The following is a 16,912-nucleotide window of genomic DNA, read 5'->3' as shown; positions in this document are numbered from 1 at the left end:
GCAACTTGGATTGTAATTCATTCCAGCCCACATCCTGACTAACAGGTGTAAGTATCCTGGGGTACATTTCTGGGCAGGTTCAGAGTAGCTAGCCCAAGTGGCCGACAGCAGAGTCAATTCCGTGTTGGAAGCATCCACAGAATGGTCGGGGCAGAGTATTTTTGTCCATTGGGAGTTTAGAGCAAGCGAGCACGCCCGGACTTCCTCTGCAGCAGCGAACGTCTTAATGTTTGCTGCTACTCAGATTGGAAGGTCTGGGCGAGTAATATCATGGCTGATTTGCGACCTAACTCCAAACCGCCTTTGTCCTCTTTACTCCAGACCCCGTAAGGTCTCATAGAATCAGGTCAAACATGAGCAAGGAATCCTCCTGCTGGTTACCATTTACTGCCATCTCTCAGTTTATGAATCAGTGCTTCTCCATGATGAACGCCACCTGTAAGGAGTGCTGAGGGCAACAAGGGCACAGAATGTTCTTTGGTTGGGGCTTTCAATGTTCATCACCAAGCGTGGCTCGGTAGCACCACTAACCGACCGAGTCATGAAGGATATATCTGCCAGGCTGGGCATGGAGCAAGTAGTGAGTGAACAACGTGAGAACACATGGGATAAGTCTACTTGATCTTGCCCTCGCCAATATATCTATCGCAGATGCATCTATCATGGCAGGAGTGACGACTGCACAGTCCTTGTAAAGAAAAAGTCCTGCCTTCGCACTGAGCACACCCTCTATTGTGTTGTATGACACTACCACCGTATTACATGGGATGGATTCAAAACTGATATAGCAGCTCAAAACTGGGCATCCAGAGGTGTTGTCGGCCATTAGCAGCAGCAGAATTGTATTCAACCAGTCTGTGACCTCATGACCCGATATATGTCTGACTCAGAGGACCAACCCTGGATTGATGAGAATACTAGTAGATCACGCTAGGAGATGCACCAGGCATTCCTAAAAAATAGGTGCCAACCTGTTGAAGCTACATCACGGAACTACATGCATATCGAACAGTGGATGCAGCATGGCGCAGAGTGATCTCATAACCAACAAATCAGACCAAAACTCTGAAGGTCGGGAATGGTGATGGACAATTACACAACTAACTCCACCCTTGATGATAGGCGTGCCCAGCATATCAGTATGGAACCATTTTCAGCCAGAACTGGTAATCCATCTCGGGCTCCTCCCGAGTTCTGCACCATCAGAGATGCTTGCCTTCAGACAATTTGCTTCACTCGATGCAAAATCAAGAAATGGCTGAAGGCACGAGATACAGCAAGGCTTTTATTTTCATTCATTTAGCCGCACATCCCATGTGCAGGAGGACTGCGAACAATTTTCCACTCATTGTGGTTGGGAGCCCGACTGAAAGAGATTTCCCTTCAGTCACCAACCGTGTCGCTGTGGAGCAGATTTAACAACCGCAAACTCTCTAATAACTTCGAAGTGCGGTAAAGCTGGTTAAAATAAACGCAGCGTATAAACGAAAAAAAAAACAAGCTAATCGAACATAAAGGGAAGTGAAAGAGAATAAAATCGTGAAAGTGTTCTCCTCACCCTGATGTGCCCTGAACGATTTAAAATAGCGAAGTATACAAGAGACGTGGGAAAACTTCGCTGTCCGAAAGATGGAAGTCACATGTTAAACGTGTATCAATTTCAGGAGAGATTCAGGCAGGCTTCTTTCTCCATCCAAATATAAGAAATTAATTAGGGGTTATCTTCGCTTCTAGGTGTAATTAATAATTTAGTCTGATTTGGATCATTTTACCGAGGGCTCATTACCATTGACACAACACAACATCAAAAGGGCTAGACATGATCAACAGATACTTTAATTAATTTTCTCACGCTACAATTGTTGCTATCGCATTTTTCCCATTAATAATTCCAATGATATAGCTGCTGTGAAATGGCCGATATTTGGCATTGCTCAACATAATCTACTTTAGGAAAAACACTAATATATTGATTTCAGCGCTACAGTAGCAGAGCTTTTTCTGGGTTAAACAACAAAACAGAAAGCAATCGCTATACAAGATTATAACGTACATTTCAGAATATTAACTTTACCAACCATGTTTTAAACAACACTCGGAAGGTTTCAACGGTTTGAGGGACATTAACGGATAGCCAACCTCCTTCGTTGGGAATATTTTTCCTGCTTTATCAAAGATCTTCATTGTGTCAGTGCTGGCTCCAGCTCGATGTTCATTTTTTTGCCAGGCATCACAGGTTGTCTTTCTTTCTTTCTGATGCGTTACCGTGATCTTGATGTATCTGTCAGTATCCTGACGAGTTTGTATCATTTCTACTAAACGTATCCGGGCTTCCATTTAACCTCCCCAAACGGGGTTCGATCTTAAATTTTTATTTTTCTTAACTGTATTAAATCGTAACTTTCGGCCCTCTCGTCATAAATGAATCTTAACCAAGACAGAATGTGCAAAGGCTCTCTAACCAATCTCGGATTCATCGTATATATGTGTAAGATGCTGGGCAAAATGAGACAAACGCTTGAAATTTCCGGGAGTTCCCCTGAATGAGATCGGTGGAGCGCCTGGAGAAATGATAGTCGCAGCCCGGAATGTTTACAACAGAAACATTGCCTTACTTATGACATTAACAAAATGTCAAGCAAAGAAAATTCGGCTGTTGAGAATGCACGACAAACAAACGTCCTCTTTTGACTCTGGACAGTGCTGGGCCGGGTGAACAGATGTCTTCACATCGCATTCCGAAAATTGTCTTCTTTCGTTGCTCGGACGGCCTCCTTCGAAAATGTTTCAAATCTTCTCAGAAACATTATTACTAGAATCAGAAGAATGGCCTGAATGACAATGAAGGCGAAGAGCCCGATCTGGCACATGAAGGCCATGTTACAATACCAATCCTGGCAAGTGGATACAACTTCATCCTCCGTTAGATATAAGATCAGCCTTCCCTGAAGCTCCGCTGGCGAGGAACACCTTATGTTCTTATATTGGCTTCGATTCTCCTGCTTGAGAAGCCAGGATCTCAGGTACAAAATGCTACAATCGCAGGCCCATGGGTTATTGTCCAGTGAAACCGACCTCAGATGTTGCAGAGTGTCAAAGAGACCACTGGGGATGGCAGATAGCTTGTTGTTGTTCAATTTGATCATAGTGATGTCGGTTGCAAACCGATTGGGAATTGTACTTACGTTCAGCTCCAGACTGCTGCAGTCGGCAGATGTCCCGGAACAGCGACACGTTGGCGGGCATTGGAAGACCGCCACTCGGACCAAGGAGATAAACACAAAAAATACTTCTTGGTGTCTCAGCAGTGACATCGTCTAGAATAAAACTGGGAGGTTAGCTCGAAAAATAAGTTATGAGTGATAGAAAAACAAACACGGAGAATTATGGGTGCATCATTTTCAATATGCTAATCCATTTTACCTTAAATTTCACAAGAAACGTCGCGAACGGAATATAATCAAGAACAATCTTCATCCAACGCGTTATTCCATATTTATATGTCCTTGGCAATCATGCTTGCTGCTGGTTGCGAGAAACCGAGAACATGTCTTTTTTTTTTTCAAACCTGCCATAAAATATCACAGATGAGATCGACAAAACGTCACATGTGATCATACTTATTACGTTAAATGCCTCAATTACCTTTCAGTACCTTCTAATCGATATGTATCACCTCCCTCTATAACACTTCCGTCTTATCAGCTGAATTAAGAGAGATCAAATTCACATCCACTAGTTGGGCACAAGTATTTTAAACCGAGGTAATTCAAATAAAACTCCCTCATTTTTTTCGACCACGCTGGGCGAAGAGAGGGATTTCTGTTATAGCTGATTACGGCGGCGAAGCAAGCAGAACCAGCCCTTTATCGTGTTAAGACGTACACGGAGTATGCGCTGGATCAGAGCAACGAGTCACAACGGGAATTCACCAAAAGGTCACTGAGTTCTGTAGTTATTAACCATTTTAGTTATAATGGTTTGGTTGATTCAAACTTGTGGGTTCTTTTGCCCCGATAATATTCCCGAGTAACTCGAGTCAACACGAAAGGGCATGGGAGACAATCCAGACACTGCCCTTTACTGGCTTAAAATGTGTAAAATGAGCTCGAGAAAAAGGCCAAGAGTTAGAAAATAATCATTGGGCTCATATAGCAGATCCGATGAGTGCTTCAGTTCATCCAACCTATCGTCCAATTGCACTTTGAACTTGACTGCCTGGCAGGTTAGGTTATTCCAATTGTTCATCGCTTCTTCTAGAAAAGGCGTTCCGCTAAAATTTGCTTTAACATGTTTAGCAACAAACTGAATATCATTGTTCACATCGAGTGAATCCACCTGCCCAAAGTTAAACAGACAGTACCCTTAGCACAAAATGTTTGAGTGTGATTCACTTCATTGTCTTTAGCGTTTGCAAACAAATTAAGTCCTATCGAAACATCTTTTCTTGTAGACCCCGTTTCTTCAAATTGATCCAACTCTGGCTTACTGTGCATCCGCCACTTAATTGTCCGACCAATGAACAAAGAATGCCTGTCTTATTTTCATCTCCGTAGAACCTCGGGATGTCCCACATTTACAGACACTAAGTACTTTTTTGAAGCGAGGTCACTGATGTAATGTAGGAAACGCGGCTCCCAATTTGTGCAGAGCAAGGTTAAACAGACATTAATGAGATAATGACCAGGCAATCTATTTTGTGATGCCGGTTCAGGGGTAAATGTTGGCCATGATACAAGGGAGAACTCCACCGCTCTTCCGATCCCAAAGGAGCTTTGCGGTTCACTCGAGAGGGCAGGTAGTTTGTTACTGTTTGGTTTAACTTCTTATCCGAACCTCCGACAGTGCATACGAACATACAAATTAGGAGCAGGAGTACGCCACTCGGCCCCTCGAGCCTTCTCCTCATTCAATAAGATCATGGCTCATCTGAATGTAACCTCAACCCCACATTCCTCCCTATCCTCGATAACCTTTCACCCCCTTGTTAATCAAGAATCTATCTAACTTTGCCTTAAAAAATATTCAAAGACACCACCTTTTGAGGAAGAGAGTTCCAAAGAATCACAATCCTCTGAGCGAAAAAAAAACTCCTCATCTCTGTCTTAAATGAGCGACCCCTTATTTTTAAACAGTGACCCCTAGTTCTAGATTCTCCCACATGAGGAAACATCCTCCCCACATCCACCCTGTCAAGACCCCTCAGAATTTTAAATGTTTCAATTAAATTGCCTCTTACTCTTCTAAGTTCCAGTGGACACAAGCCTAACCTGTCCATCCTTTCCTCATAAGACATTCCTGGTATTAGCCTAGTAACCCTTCTCTGATTTGCTTCTAATGCAGCATTCCCTCATATTGCACTCAAGTCTCTGGAGTGGGACTTGAACTCATGACTCCCTGTCTCAGAGGAAAGGGTGTTTTTTTTTGGCAAAAGTATACTTTAGTCATAAAATATCTGAAACAACATTACAAAATATTTCAATGTGGCCATCACAGAAAGTGCAATGTTTGTCAAGTTTTCTACATAGATCATGTTGCACTCTGAGATGCTTCAACACAATGGTGATACATGTAATATTCACTGCATAAATTCAGTGTGAGTCATACAGCCTGAGAGTTCAATACAATTCCCAGCCCTTGGTGCACTATGGCTGAAAGGTCTTAGACAGCGACCTTTCCCCATTGCACCTTTGTGGCGGCTGCCCCAAGCTTTAGTGCGCCCCTCAGCATGTAGTCCTGGACCTTGGAGTGTGCCAGTCTGCAACACTAAGTCGGGGACAACTCTGCACTGGAAGACCAACAAATTTCAGGCAGACCAAAGCGCATCTTTCACTGAGTTGGGGCAGAATTTTATGTTTGACATGCAGGGGCGGGACCCTCATGCCAACATGTAAAATGGTGCGCGGTGTCGTCAGGCGAGCGTCCCGACATCACCGCGCACCATCGCAATATTTCAGTGGGCGGTGATGTCGCCATTAATTAACGGGCCACTTAAGACCCTTGAGGCTCCAATTGATGGGGATTTTGCAGCACCCGTGTGATCTTCAGCTCGTCACAAGGGCGTAATGGGAAGGCGGGTATCAGAAATTTGTATGAACCTCATCCATGAGCGGGAGAAGAGGGCTCAGTGGGGTCGTGATTCTACAGATTTAAAAGTTATTGTACAAAAGTTACTGAAACTTGCCTGTGTGAGCTGGAAAACTTCAAAGCACATACCAGCTGCTTGGACTGGACTCATAATCTTCAGGTCAGCACTTTGCAGTGAGGATTTGTTTTGGGGCCTGTAGGTTTCAGGGAGCCGCCCTGAGCCTAGGAATGGGAGGTGATCTCTCCACTGGAGGCACCTCCTCTGAGGAGGAAGGGAGAGGAGGCCAGGAGTGCACATTCAGCCTCCAGGAGAGCCACCTTTGGGAGGACAGGTGCAGGCACAAGGGGTGCAGGGCCATGAGGTAGTCCAAGGTGGAAGGGGCCGCAGAAGATGCCACTATCCTGCTGCCAAGGTATACAGGCAGCTAAGCAGCTACCTCAATATGTCTGAGGCGCAGTGCAGAAGGAGGCTCCATCTGTCAAGGGAGACAGTCAACACTATCTGTCAGATGATTGAGCCAGAGATCTCCATGAATTGTGTGGGTGGACACCACATGCCCGTGGCTCTAAAGGTCACAGCTGCCCTCAACTTCTATGCCTCCAGCTCTTTCCAGGGATCAATTGGTGATCTGCCTTTGATGATCCTCCAGCTGCAGTTGATGTTTGTCTTGCTGTGTGTCCTTGGGAACAGCCCGTAGAGCACAGAGTCCTGTGTCACAGCACTGCTCGGGATCAACCTTGACAAAAACCACTGCATCTCTCTCCAGACCTTCTTTGTAAAGACACATTCCACAAGGAGGTGAACAACAGTCTCTTTCCCACCACAGCCGCCTTGAGGGCAATGTGCAGAGGGGGCGAGACTCCTGGTGTGTCTCAGAGGAAAGAGTGCTACCAACTGATGCACAACTGACACTATTTATGGCCCCAGTTATGCCTGTCTCTTTATGGGGTATGTGGAACATTCCTTGTTCCAGTCCTACTCCGGCCCCCTCCACAACTCTTTCTCCGATACATCAATGATTACTTCGGTGCTGCTTCATGCTCTCGTCGGGACTTGGAAAAATTTATTAATTTTGCTTCCAATCTCCACCCCTCCATCATCTTCACATGGTCCATCTCTGACACTTCTCTTCCCTTCCTTGACCTCTCTGTCTCAATTTCTGATGATAGACTGTCCACCAATATCCATTACAAGCCTACCGACTCCCACAGCTACCTCGACTACAGCTCCTCACACCCCGCTTCCTGTAAGGACTCCATCCCATTCTCTCAGTTCCTTCACCTCCGTCGCATCTGTTCTGATGACGCTACCTTCAAAAACAACTCCTCTGACATGTCCTCCTTCTTCCTTAACCGAGGTTTTCCATCCACGGTCGTTGACAGGGCCCTCAACCGTGTCCGGCCCATATCCCGCGCATCCTCCCTCACGCCTTCTCCTCCTTCCCAGAAACATGATAGGGTCCCCCTTGTCCTCACTTATCACCCCACCAGCCTCCGCATTCAAAGGATCATCCTCCGCCATTTCCGCCAACTCCAGCATGATGCCACCACCAAACACATCTTCCCTTCACCCCCCTTGACGGCATTCCGTAGGGATCATTCCCTCCGGGACACCCTGGTCCACTCTTCCATCACCCCCTACTCCTCAACCCCCACCTATGACACCTCCCCATGCCCACGCAGAAGATGCAACACCTGCCCCTTCACTTCCTCTCTCCTCACCGTCCAAGGGCCCAAACACTCCTTTCAAGTGAAGCAGCATTTCACTTGCATTTCCCCTAACTTAGTCTACTGCATTCGTTGCTCCCAATGTGGTCTTCTCTACATTGGAGAGACCAAATGCAAACTGGGCGACCGCTTTGCAGAACACCTGCGGTCTGTCCGCAAGAAAGACCCAAACCTCCCTGTCGCTTGCCATTTTAACACTCCACCCTGTTCTCTTGCCCACATGTCTGTCTTTGGCTTGCTGCATTGTTCCAGTGAAGCCCAACGCAAACTGGAGGAACAGCACCTCATCTTCCGACTAGGCACTTTACAGCCTTCCGGGCTGAATATTGAATTCAACAACTTTAGATCTTAAACTCCCCCTCCCCCCATCCCCACCCCGTTTCTCCCCCCTCCCTTTTTTTTCAATAATTTATATAGATTCTTCTTTTCCCACCTATTTCCATTATTTTTAAATCTAAAACTAAAACTTTGTTAGTCTTTCCACCCCACCCCCACTAGAGCTGTATCTTGAGTAGCCTGTCTTCCATTCTTAATTAACACTTTTCTCAGACAATATCACCACCTTCAACACCTCTTTGATCCTTTTGTCTGTGACATCTTTTGATTATCTGCTCCTATCACTGCTTGCTTATCTCCACAATCACCACACCCCCAACTTCTCTCTCCCCCCGCCCCCCCATCTTAGACCAGCTTATATTTCACTTTTCTCCTAACTATACTCAGTTCTGCCGAAGGGTCATGAAGACCCGAAATTTTAACTGATTTCTTCTCCACCGATGCTGCCAGACCTGCTGAGTTTTTCCAGGTAATTCTGTTTTTGTTTTGGATTTCCAGCAACCACAGTAGCTTTTAGCTTTTTGTTTTTATCACTATTTATAGTACTGCCTCATATAACTTGAAGTCTACCTTAGATTCTGGAAGTCTCACCTTAAACTTCTCCACCTCTCCTCCTTTAACATTTCCTTAAGACTTATTTATTTCAGCAAGTTTTTAGTAACCCATCCATATCAATGCTTCTTTAACTCAGTATCAATTTTGTCTAATTACCCTCCTGTTGGGATGGTAATTAGTTTATGCATATTTAATTGTTTATACATATTTAAGGCATTTTTAAAATACAAATACTCATTGTTGAAACTAAACAAATGTAACATTTTTTTGCAAGCTCTGAGAGACCTTGGAATAATTCTTAGATATTTCTGAGGAATTTTCACCCTTTGTTTTGAAAGCTATGTGTAGCAAAGCGAGTACCATAGAGCAAAAATACCATCGTTTCCTTGTAACTGACACTCATGGTTATGGATGGAGTTTTTTTCTCTTCTTACATTTTCCAGCAATAGCATAGTTTTGTCTTACAGTGAATTCAGGCAATTTTTAACATACTACAGTTGTCATCCTTTCCTGAAATACAGCACAGAGGACCACAGGTTGGGTGTCTATAACAAAGCCCCTCTTGCCTTTGTGGACAAACTGGTCACATTGTTATTTTCTTAGAGGACAATGGTACTTTACATGCTCATTGCCTCGCTGAGGAGAAATTAGGATTTGAGTTGCTATCAGATATTAGAAACACACTTTTTTGAATGTTAACATCTGCAGATTTACAGACCTTGGACCAGACAAATTTAATTTCTCTGATTACTGAATTATTAAAGGTACAGAATGGCAGTAATGCTTGGACATCAAACTTCAGCCCACAAGTTATGAGAATTGACATCAACAGAATGACAGTAACATTAAAGAATTCTGCTGATATAGGTTACAGTGTGTCTGATCTATTTAGTTTTCATGGGAGAACTGGAGGTAATATTTTTTGTGGGAATTCTCCCAACCTCTTGTCACAATTCAGCAGTAACCTCAATGAAAATCTTAATTAGCTGTGTATGCAATTTTTGCACAGTTTTCACTAAAGCTACAGTGGAAGAATCCATCTGGAGAATTTCCCCAAGAACTCCAACATCATTCAAATACATTACATAGTGAAGGGCAAAGCAAAACATTTGTTCAAACTTCGTGTTTGATGCTGGGGTGCACAATGGGCCTCAGCAATCGATATGAAGCTCCTGCAGGCAGTCACGATCCTTTTCTCCAAACAGGCTTATCAGCTTGAAATGTACATAGCTTAAGAAATATATTTTAACATCTTAAAGACTAATACTACCTTTATTTGTATGACACCCTCCATATCTCACTCTGTGTTCATGGAATATTCAACTATAAGCAAAGTCATTATTACTTTTAGGCTGCACTCATTGGTCCAAAAAGCTGGTATTTTTCTGGAGAAACAGGAGAATGCCGTGGTAACTCATAACCTTTGCTAAACTACTTGTCCCAAATAGAGGGCAATTGTTAATTTTGGGTGTCCAGTTCTACACATGCAATGGTGAAGGGTTTGAATTATAGGAAACCAGCCCGCTTATGGTAACCTTTTCAAAGTGAACATAAAATGGAAGAATTGGGACACATTCTAAATTGTACAACAGATCTTGGTTTCCAGGGTAGAGTGAAAGGAGAAAATCTCGTCTTTTATTTATTCGTTTATGGGGTGTGGGCATCGCTGGCTAAGCCAAGATTTATTGCCCACACCCCTTGAGATTGCCCTTGAGAAGGTGGTGGTGAGCTGCATTCTTGAACTGCTGCAGTCCATGTGGTGCAGGTACACCCGCAGTGCTGTTAGAAAGGGAGTTCCAGGATTTTAACTCAGTGACAGTGAAGGAACAGTGATATATTTCCAAGTCAGGGTGGTGAGTGGCTTGGAAGGGAACTTGCAGGTGTTGATGTTACCAAGTGTCTGCTACCCTTGTCCTTCTAGATAGTAGTGGTCATGGGTTTGGAAGGTGCCATCGAAGGAGCCTTGGTGAGTTCCTGCAGTGCATCTTGTAAATGGTACACACTGCTGCTACTGTGCATTGGTGGTGGAGGGAGTGAAAGTTTGTGGAAGGGGTGCCAATTAAGCGGACTGCCTTGTCCTGGATGGTGTTGAACTTCTTGAGTGTTGTAGGTGCTGCGCTCACCCAGGCAAGTGATACTCCTAACCTGTGCCTTGTAGATGGTGTACAGGCTTTGGGAAGTCAGGGGGTGAGTTACTCTCTGCAGAATTCCCAGCCTCTGACCTGCTCTTGTAGCCACAGTATGGCTAGTCCAGTGCAGCTTCTGGTCAATGGTATCCGCCATCAGGAAACTGATGAATGCATTCTCTCACTTCTAACCTCCAGCATCTTATTTGGTCATAACCTTTCTTATTTTATTTTCTTAATACTATCCACGCATTTGTTTCTTTGAACTTGCCTCCATTATTGCTTGCAATTTCCAAAATGCATTCTTTTATACTCTAATACTGTACTTCATACTCTAACCCATTCTCTGCTCCAACAACAAAACTGGGAAAGCCTTTAACAAAAGCAAAATGCCATGCATGCTGAAAATCCGCAATAAAGAACAGAAATCATTGGACGCATCAGGCCAGCTAACATCTAAGGGAATAAAAGCAGAACTAGCGTTTCGGGTCGATAATGTAAGGTCATCGATCTGTAAGTTAATTATTTCCCTCTCCATACATGCTGCCTGAGCTACTGAACGTTTCCATAATGTTCTCGTTTTTATTCATGAAGCATTTACCTCCTTCAGTCATCCTTTCTTCTTACCTGAATTGGGCGTCAACGTCTTACATTTATTTTCTTTTTCTCTCTCTAGTCGTTTCAGTCTTGGTGCTGGGGCGCACAATGGGCCTCAGCAATCGATATGAAGCTCCTGCAGGCAGTCACGGTCCTTTTCTCAAAACAGGTTTATCAGCTTGGTTGGCTGCCAAGTATATCCGGCCATGGTAGCAGAGCAGATGAGTTGGCGTTTTTCTCCTTGGTTTATCTCTGACACCCTGTTGGAGTTGCATCCTATCTCAGCATAACAAGGAAAAATGTCAAATAGATTTCAGACTTTCGCAAGAACTTGCATCAGTTGTCGCCGTTGTTGCCCTACTGCTGGATTTATTTATTTATTTTTATTTTTTTCAGTTTTTATTAGAATTGACAAAAACTAAAACTTTAGAAGGAACCAAAATTGAACAAAATGATTTCACCTCAGAAATTGGGCACTTCTTTTCTGAAACTGTAAAAAGAGTTCATTGGGCCTATGAAAGAATGAACAGCTATTAAACTGGTAATCCACAAGCCTGGCTGAATGTTCCGGCGACATAAACCCAAATTCCAACTCGGCAGCTGGTCACATTTAGATTCAATTTGTAAATCTGGAATAAAAGTCTTCAAATAAAACGTCTCTTGGAGATCAACATGCTACTGTCACTTAAGTATATACATCTGTCTGTCACAGTTACGTTCTAACAATACACATTTTTCAATTGCTTGTCCCACTCAAACCTTGGAATGGCCTGCGGGTGTCTCCTGATCAGATGCACAAACATTGGCGACAAAACCACATCTCCAACTGCCATTTTTTTTCATTCTTTCATGGGTCTGGGCTTCGTTGGCTAGGGCAGCATTTATTACCTATCCCTAATTGCCCTTGCGAAGGTGGTGGTGAGGGCCATCTTCAATTGCTGCAACCCCTGTGGTGCAGGATACCCAAGGTGCTGTTAGGGAGAGAGTTCCAGGATTTTGAGCCAGCAACAGTGAAGGAATGGCGATATATTTCCAAGTCAGGATGGTGTGTGGCTTGGAAGGGAACTTGCAGGTGGTGGTGTTCCCATGCATCTGCTGCCCTTATCCTTGTAGGTGGTAGAGGTCACAGGTTTCGAAGCTGCTGTTGAAAGAGCTTTGGTGGGTTCCTGCTGTGCATTTTGTAGAATAGATGGTACACACTGCTGCCACCGTGCATTGGTGGTGGAGGGAGTGAATGTTATAGGTGGTGGATGGGGCACCAATCATGCAGACTGCTTTGTCCTGGATGATGTCCAGCTTCTTGAATGTTGTTGGAGCTGCGCTCATCCAGGCAAGTGGAGAGTATTCAATCATACTGCTGACTTGTGCCTTGTAGAAGTTGGACAGACTCTAGGGAGTCAGGAGATGAGTTACTCACTGCAGAATTTCCAGTCCCTGTCTTACTTTTGTAGCCACAGTATTTACATGGCTGGTCCAGTTCAGTTTCTGGTCCACTAATGTCTGGATCACTAATGTCCTTCAACAATACCCTGGAAGGATATCTGCTGTCCTTACACTACCCTACATGTAACTCCAGACCTACGGCCTTCTGAAATGGCCAAGCAAGCCAGTTGGTTGTATCAAACTGCTACAGAAAAGTTGAAATAAAACTCTCTTCCAGCATTGTGGATGTGCCTACACCACATGGACTGCAGCAGTTCAAGAAGGCAGTTCACCACCAGCTTCTCAACGGCAATTAGGGATGGCAATAAATGTCAACCTTGCCAGTGATGCCCACACCCCATGAATGAATAATATAAAAAAATGGAATATGAACAGTATTTTGGCACCTGTGTAAGGAATGAAAGTTAGAGGAAGTTGAAATCAAAAAATGGTGAATAATAGAACATAAAAACTTAAGAAAAAGAAACAGGAATAGGCCCTACTACCCTTTGAGCCTGCTCCACCATTCTATAGGATTATGGCTGATCTTCTGCCTCAAGAATCTTGACACCATCCAGGGCAAAGTAGCCTGCGTGACTGTCACCCTATCAACTACCTCAAACACTCACTCCTTCCATCAGTGATGCTCAGTAGCAGCAGTGTTTGCCATCTAAAAGATGCACTGCACCAATTCACCAAGGCTCCTTTGAGCAATTAGGATGGGCAATATATGCTGGTCTAATCAGTGATGCCCACATCCCATGAATGAATAAATATAAAAAAATAGGGCTGCTAAATGTAAACCAATTTCAAGCTGATGCTGTCATGATTTTGGCCATTATAAATGCCTTCTTTTAATGCTTATTGTAAAATCAGTACAGCATTACAACTGAGTTCCAGGCTACCGATACTGAGATACAGAATCACCACATTAGTGTGCTGAAACCAACTGAAGCATGGGGTGACAAATTCAGCTTTTTGGTTGAATTGCATAGTTTTGGTGCATGAGTCAAAAACATTCTAAAGTTGTAAACAGAAGTTTAAACATTAAAATATAAGTTCTTCTGAAGTGGACAGGGAATGCATTATTCAAAGAGCAGCAACGTTCTTTTGCTGTCCTGCCTAATATTTATGCCTCACCTAACATCACTCAAACAATGTGTAAGGTCATTTATCTTACTACACTTTGTGGGTCCCTGTTGTGAGCAAATTGGCTCCCTTCCTTTGCTACATTGTAGCAATGACCACACGTAAAAAGTAGTTCATTGATGCGAAGTACTCCAGGCTGTGTTGATGTCATGAAAAGCAATATATGAATGAAAATTCTTTCTTTTTCAATTTACCATTGTAAGGAATGAATATAGTAACAGGAATAGGCCATTCAACCGCTGGAGTCTGTTCTGCCATTTGATAATATTATGGATGATCTGCATCCTAACTTCATTCACCCAACTTTGTTCCCTATCCATTAATACCGCTCTATAACAAAAATCAATCAATCTCAGATTTAAAATTGTTATTTAAGCTAGCACCTACTGTTTTTTGTGGGAGAAAGTTTCATACTTTTCCCACCAGCAGAAAAAGCTTCTCTCTACCCTATTAATTCCTTCCAAAATCCTCAAATAAATCACCTCTTAAACATTCAATATCCTGGGAATACATGCCAGTTTGTGTAATCTGTCCTCATCAAATAACCTTTGAGCCCTCATAACATTCTGGTGAATCTGTGCTACACTTCATTCAAGGCCAATATACCCTTTCTAAGTTGTGATGTCCAGAGCAGTGCACAGTACTCCAGATGTGGTTTTACTAGACTTTTGAATAGCTGGGACAAAACTTCCTCCATTTTATATTCTAGCCCTCTAGTTATAAAAGCTAACCTTTCATTAGCCTTATTGATTTTTTTATACCTGACTGCCCTTTACAAATGCATTTTGGGCTTCTCTAATCAGGTCAAGTTTCTCTAATTTGTTCAATCATTCTGCCCTTAATTATAGATTCCAATAACTTCACCAGAAAAGATGTCAGACTAACTGATTATTGCTTTCCTGGGTCTCTGTCTCATCATTCTGCAATTTGCAAATGTCCAAACAAAAGGGACAATTTCTCAATTAAGAGACCTTTGGAAAATTATAGCTAACATTTCTGCTAAAACACCAGTGATTTTCTCCTCCATTTCCTTTAAAACCTTGTGGTGGAAACCATCAGGTTCAGGGGATTTGCAGTCTTTAGTGCTATTATATTTTCTTGCCTTCAATATTTTAGTCAGTTCCAGTACTTGATTCATTACTAATTTTCTTGGAATTTCAGATATTATCCTCTTTCTATTGTAAAGGCTAAGATGATGTAGTTAGTCAACAAGTCTGCCATTTCCTTATTTTCATGTGAAATATTAACTGCACCTGTTTTAAGTGCCCTGCATTACCCTTTGACCATTTTTCCAATATATTTGTAAATGTTGCTTTGTTAATTTTGATATCCCTCACAAATTTCGCTTTTCATAGCTCTCACTTTGCTGTTCTTTATATCCCTCCCAATTCCCTGGATTCACACTATTCTTGGTATTTTATATGCTCTTCCTTTTAGTTTTATGTTGTCTCTCACCTCATTTATCAGCTATGTTTTTTTTATCTGGTAAGTGGGTGTCTTTATCCTTTGGGTGTGTATTGGTCCTGTATTAAGTTAACTTTTTTGTTGACTGTCTGCCACTGTTCATCTGTAGTTATACCCAATAACAGTTTTGACATGTTTGCTGTCATTCACCTCTGCCTCATTGTATTAAAGTTAGCCTTGACAAAATCCAAAGCCTTGATAATAGCTAAGTGTCTGCTTTTCAAACCTAATATTGAATCTGATCATATTACAATCTTAGTTGCTTAATGATCTAACATCAAGAGGACAGTTATCTAAATGGTTATTTGTGTGTTACTAAATCCAATATTGTCTGTTGCCTTGCGGTTCTAGAACATACTGTTCCAGAAAGCTTTATTGAATGCTCTCAAAAACGACACAACCTTTCTGACTTGAGCTCTTCCGTTCTTTCCAATCTATTCAAAAATTAAAGTCTCCCATTTCAACAAGTAACCTACATTACAGCAGTGACTACACTCCAATAGTAGTTCATTGGCTGTAAAGTAGTTTTAGATGTTCTGAGATTGTGAAAGGCACTATATAAATTCAAAAACAGTGTCACACAACAGACTTGTGAGCAAAATTCTGGTCATGGAATAAAAGGGAAAGTAGGAGCTTGGATAAGAAATTGGCTGAGTGACAGGAAACAGAGTAGTGTTAAATGGTTATTTTTCAGATTGGAGAAAGGTTTGCAGTGGAGTTCCCCAGGGGCCAGTGTTGGGACCCTTGCTCTTCCTGATATATTTAATGATCTATACTGTGGTGTGCAAGGCATGATTTCAAAATTTGCAGATGATATGAAGATTGGAAATGTTGTCAACTGTGATGGGGATAGCTTTGAACTTAAAAAGGATATTGGCATGTTGGTGGATTGGGCAGACAAGTGGCTGATGAAGTGCAATGCAGAGAAGTGTGAGGTGATTAATTTTGGCAGGAAAATATATGGTGAGACAGTGTAAAAGAAAGGGAGAGCCTCGAAATGAGGTGCAGGAACAGAACGACCTCGATGTATCCGTACATAGGTCATTGAAGATGGCAGGGCATGTTGAGAGAGCATTTAATAAGCATATAGTATCTCAGGCTTTATTTATAGGGGCATTGAGTACAAGAGTAAGGAGGTCACGTTGAACTTGTATAAAACACCTGGTAGGCCTCATCTGGAGTACTGCGTACAGTTCTGGGCGCTATACTTGAGGAAGCATGTGAAGGCATTGGAAGAGTACAGAGGAGATTTGCAAGAATGATTCCAGGGATAAAGAACTGTAGCTACAAGGATAGGTTGAAGGGGCTGGGTCTGTTTTCTTTGGTGAAAAGAAGGCTGAGAGGAGATTTGATAGAGGTATTCAAGATTCTGAGGGGTATGGACAGGGTAAATAGTGATAAACTGTTCCCACTCAAGAGAACATCAAGAACTAGAGAGCACAGATTCA

The 16,912-nt window shown here is 42.8% G+C and overlaps 1 protein-coding gene across 2 annotated transcripts; it reads right to left on the bottom strand.

Annotated features, from left to right (window-relative positions):
- Positions 1-1,819: 1,819 nt before the first annotated feature.
- gp1bb (glycoprotein Ib platelet subunit beta) lies at positions 1,820-11,581 on the bottom strand. Of its 2 annotated transcripts, XM_078553911.1 has the most exons (3): positions 11,443-11,581; positions 3,424-3,549; positions 1,820-3,317 (listed from the first exon to the last, which is right to left on the bottom strand). In XM_078553911.1, exons 2-3 carry the CDS (start codon positions 3,475-3,477, stop codon positions 2,727-2,729), a joined length of 645 nt encoding a protein of 214 aa, XP_078410037.1. In that variant the 5' UTR covers positions 3,478-3,549; positions 11,443-11,581; the 3' UTR covers positions 1,820-2,726. The 2 variants fall into 2 exon arrangements, with proteins under 2 accessions (XP_078410037.1, XP_078410036.1); XM_078553910.1 differs by lacking the exon at positions 11,443-11,581 and having other exon boundaries at positions 3,424-4,835.
- Positions 11,582-16,912: the final 5,331 nt, after the last annotated feature.

The sequence above is a fragment of the Cetorhinus maximus genome, chromosome 12 (genome assembly GCF_964194155.1).
Source record: "Cetorhinus maximus chromosome 12, sCetMax3.hap1.1, whole genome shotgun sequence".
NCBI classification, from domain to species: Eukaryota; Metazoa; Chordata; class Chondrichthyes; order Lamniformes; family Cetorhinidae; genus Cetorhinus; species Cetorhinus maximus.
Note: the sequence above shows the minus strand (reverse complement) of the source record. Positions and strands in the feature narration are given on the sequence as shown.

Coding starts and splice junctions, on each gene's coding strand:
- gp1bb (XM_078553911.1), bottom strand. CDS start 3,477: ATGAAGATTGTTCTTGATTATATTCCGTTCGCGACGTTTCTTGTGAAA. Junction 3,318..3,423: donor CGTTTCTTGTGAAATTTAAG/GTAAAATGGATT, acceptor GTTTTATTCTAG/ACGATGTCACTGCTGAGACA.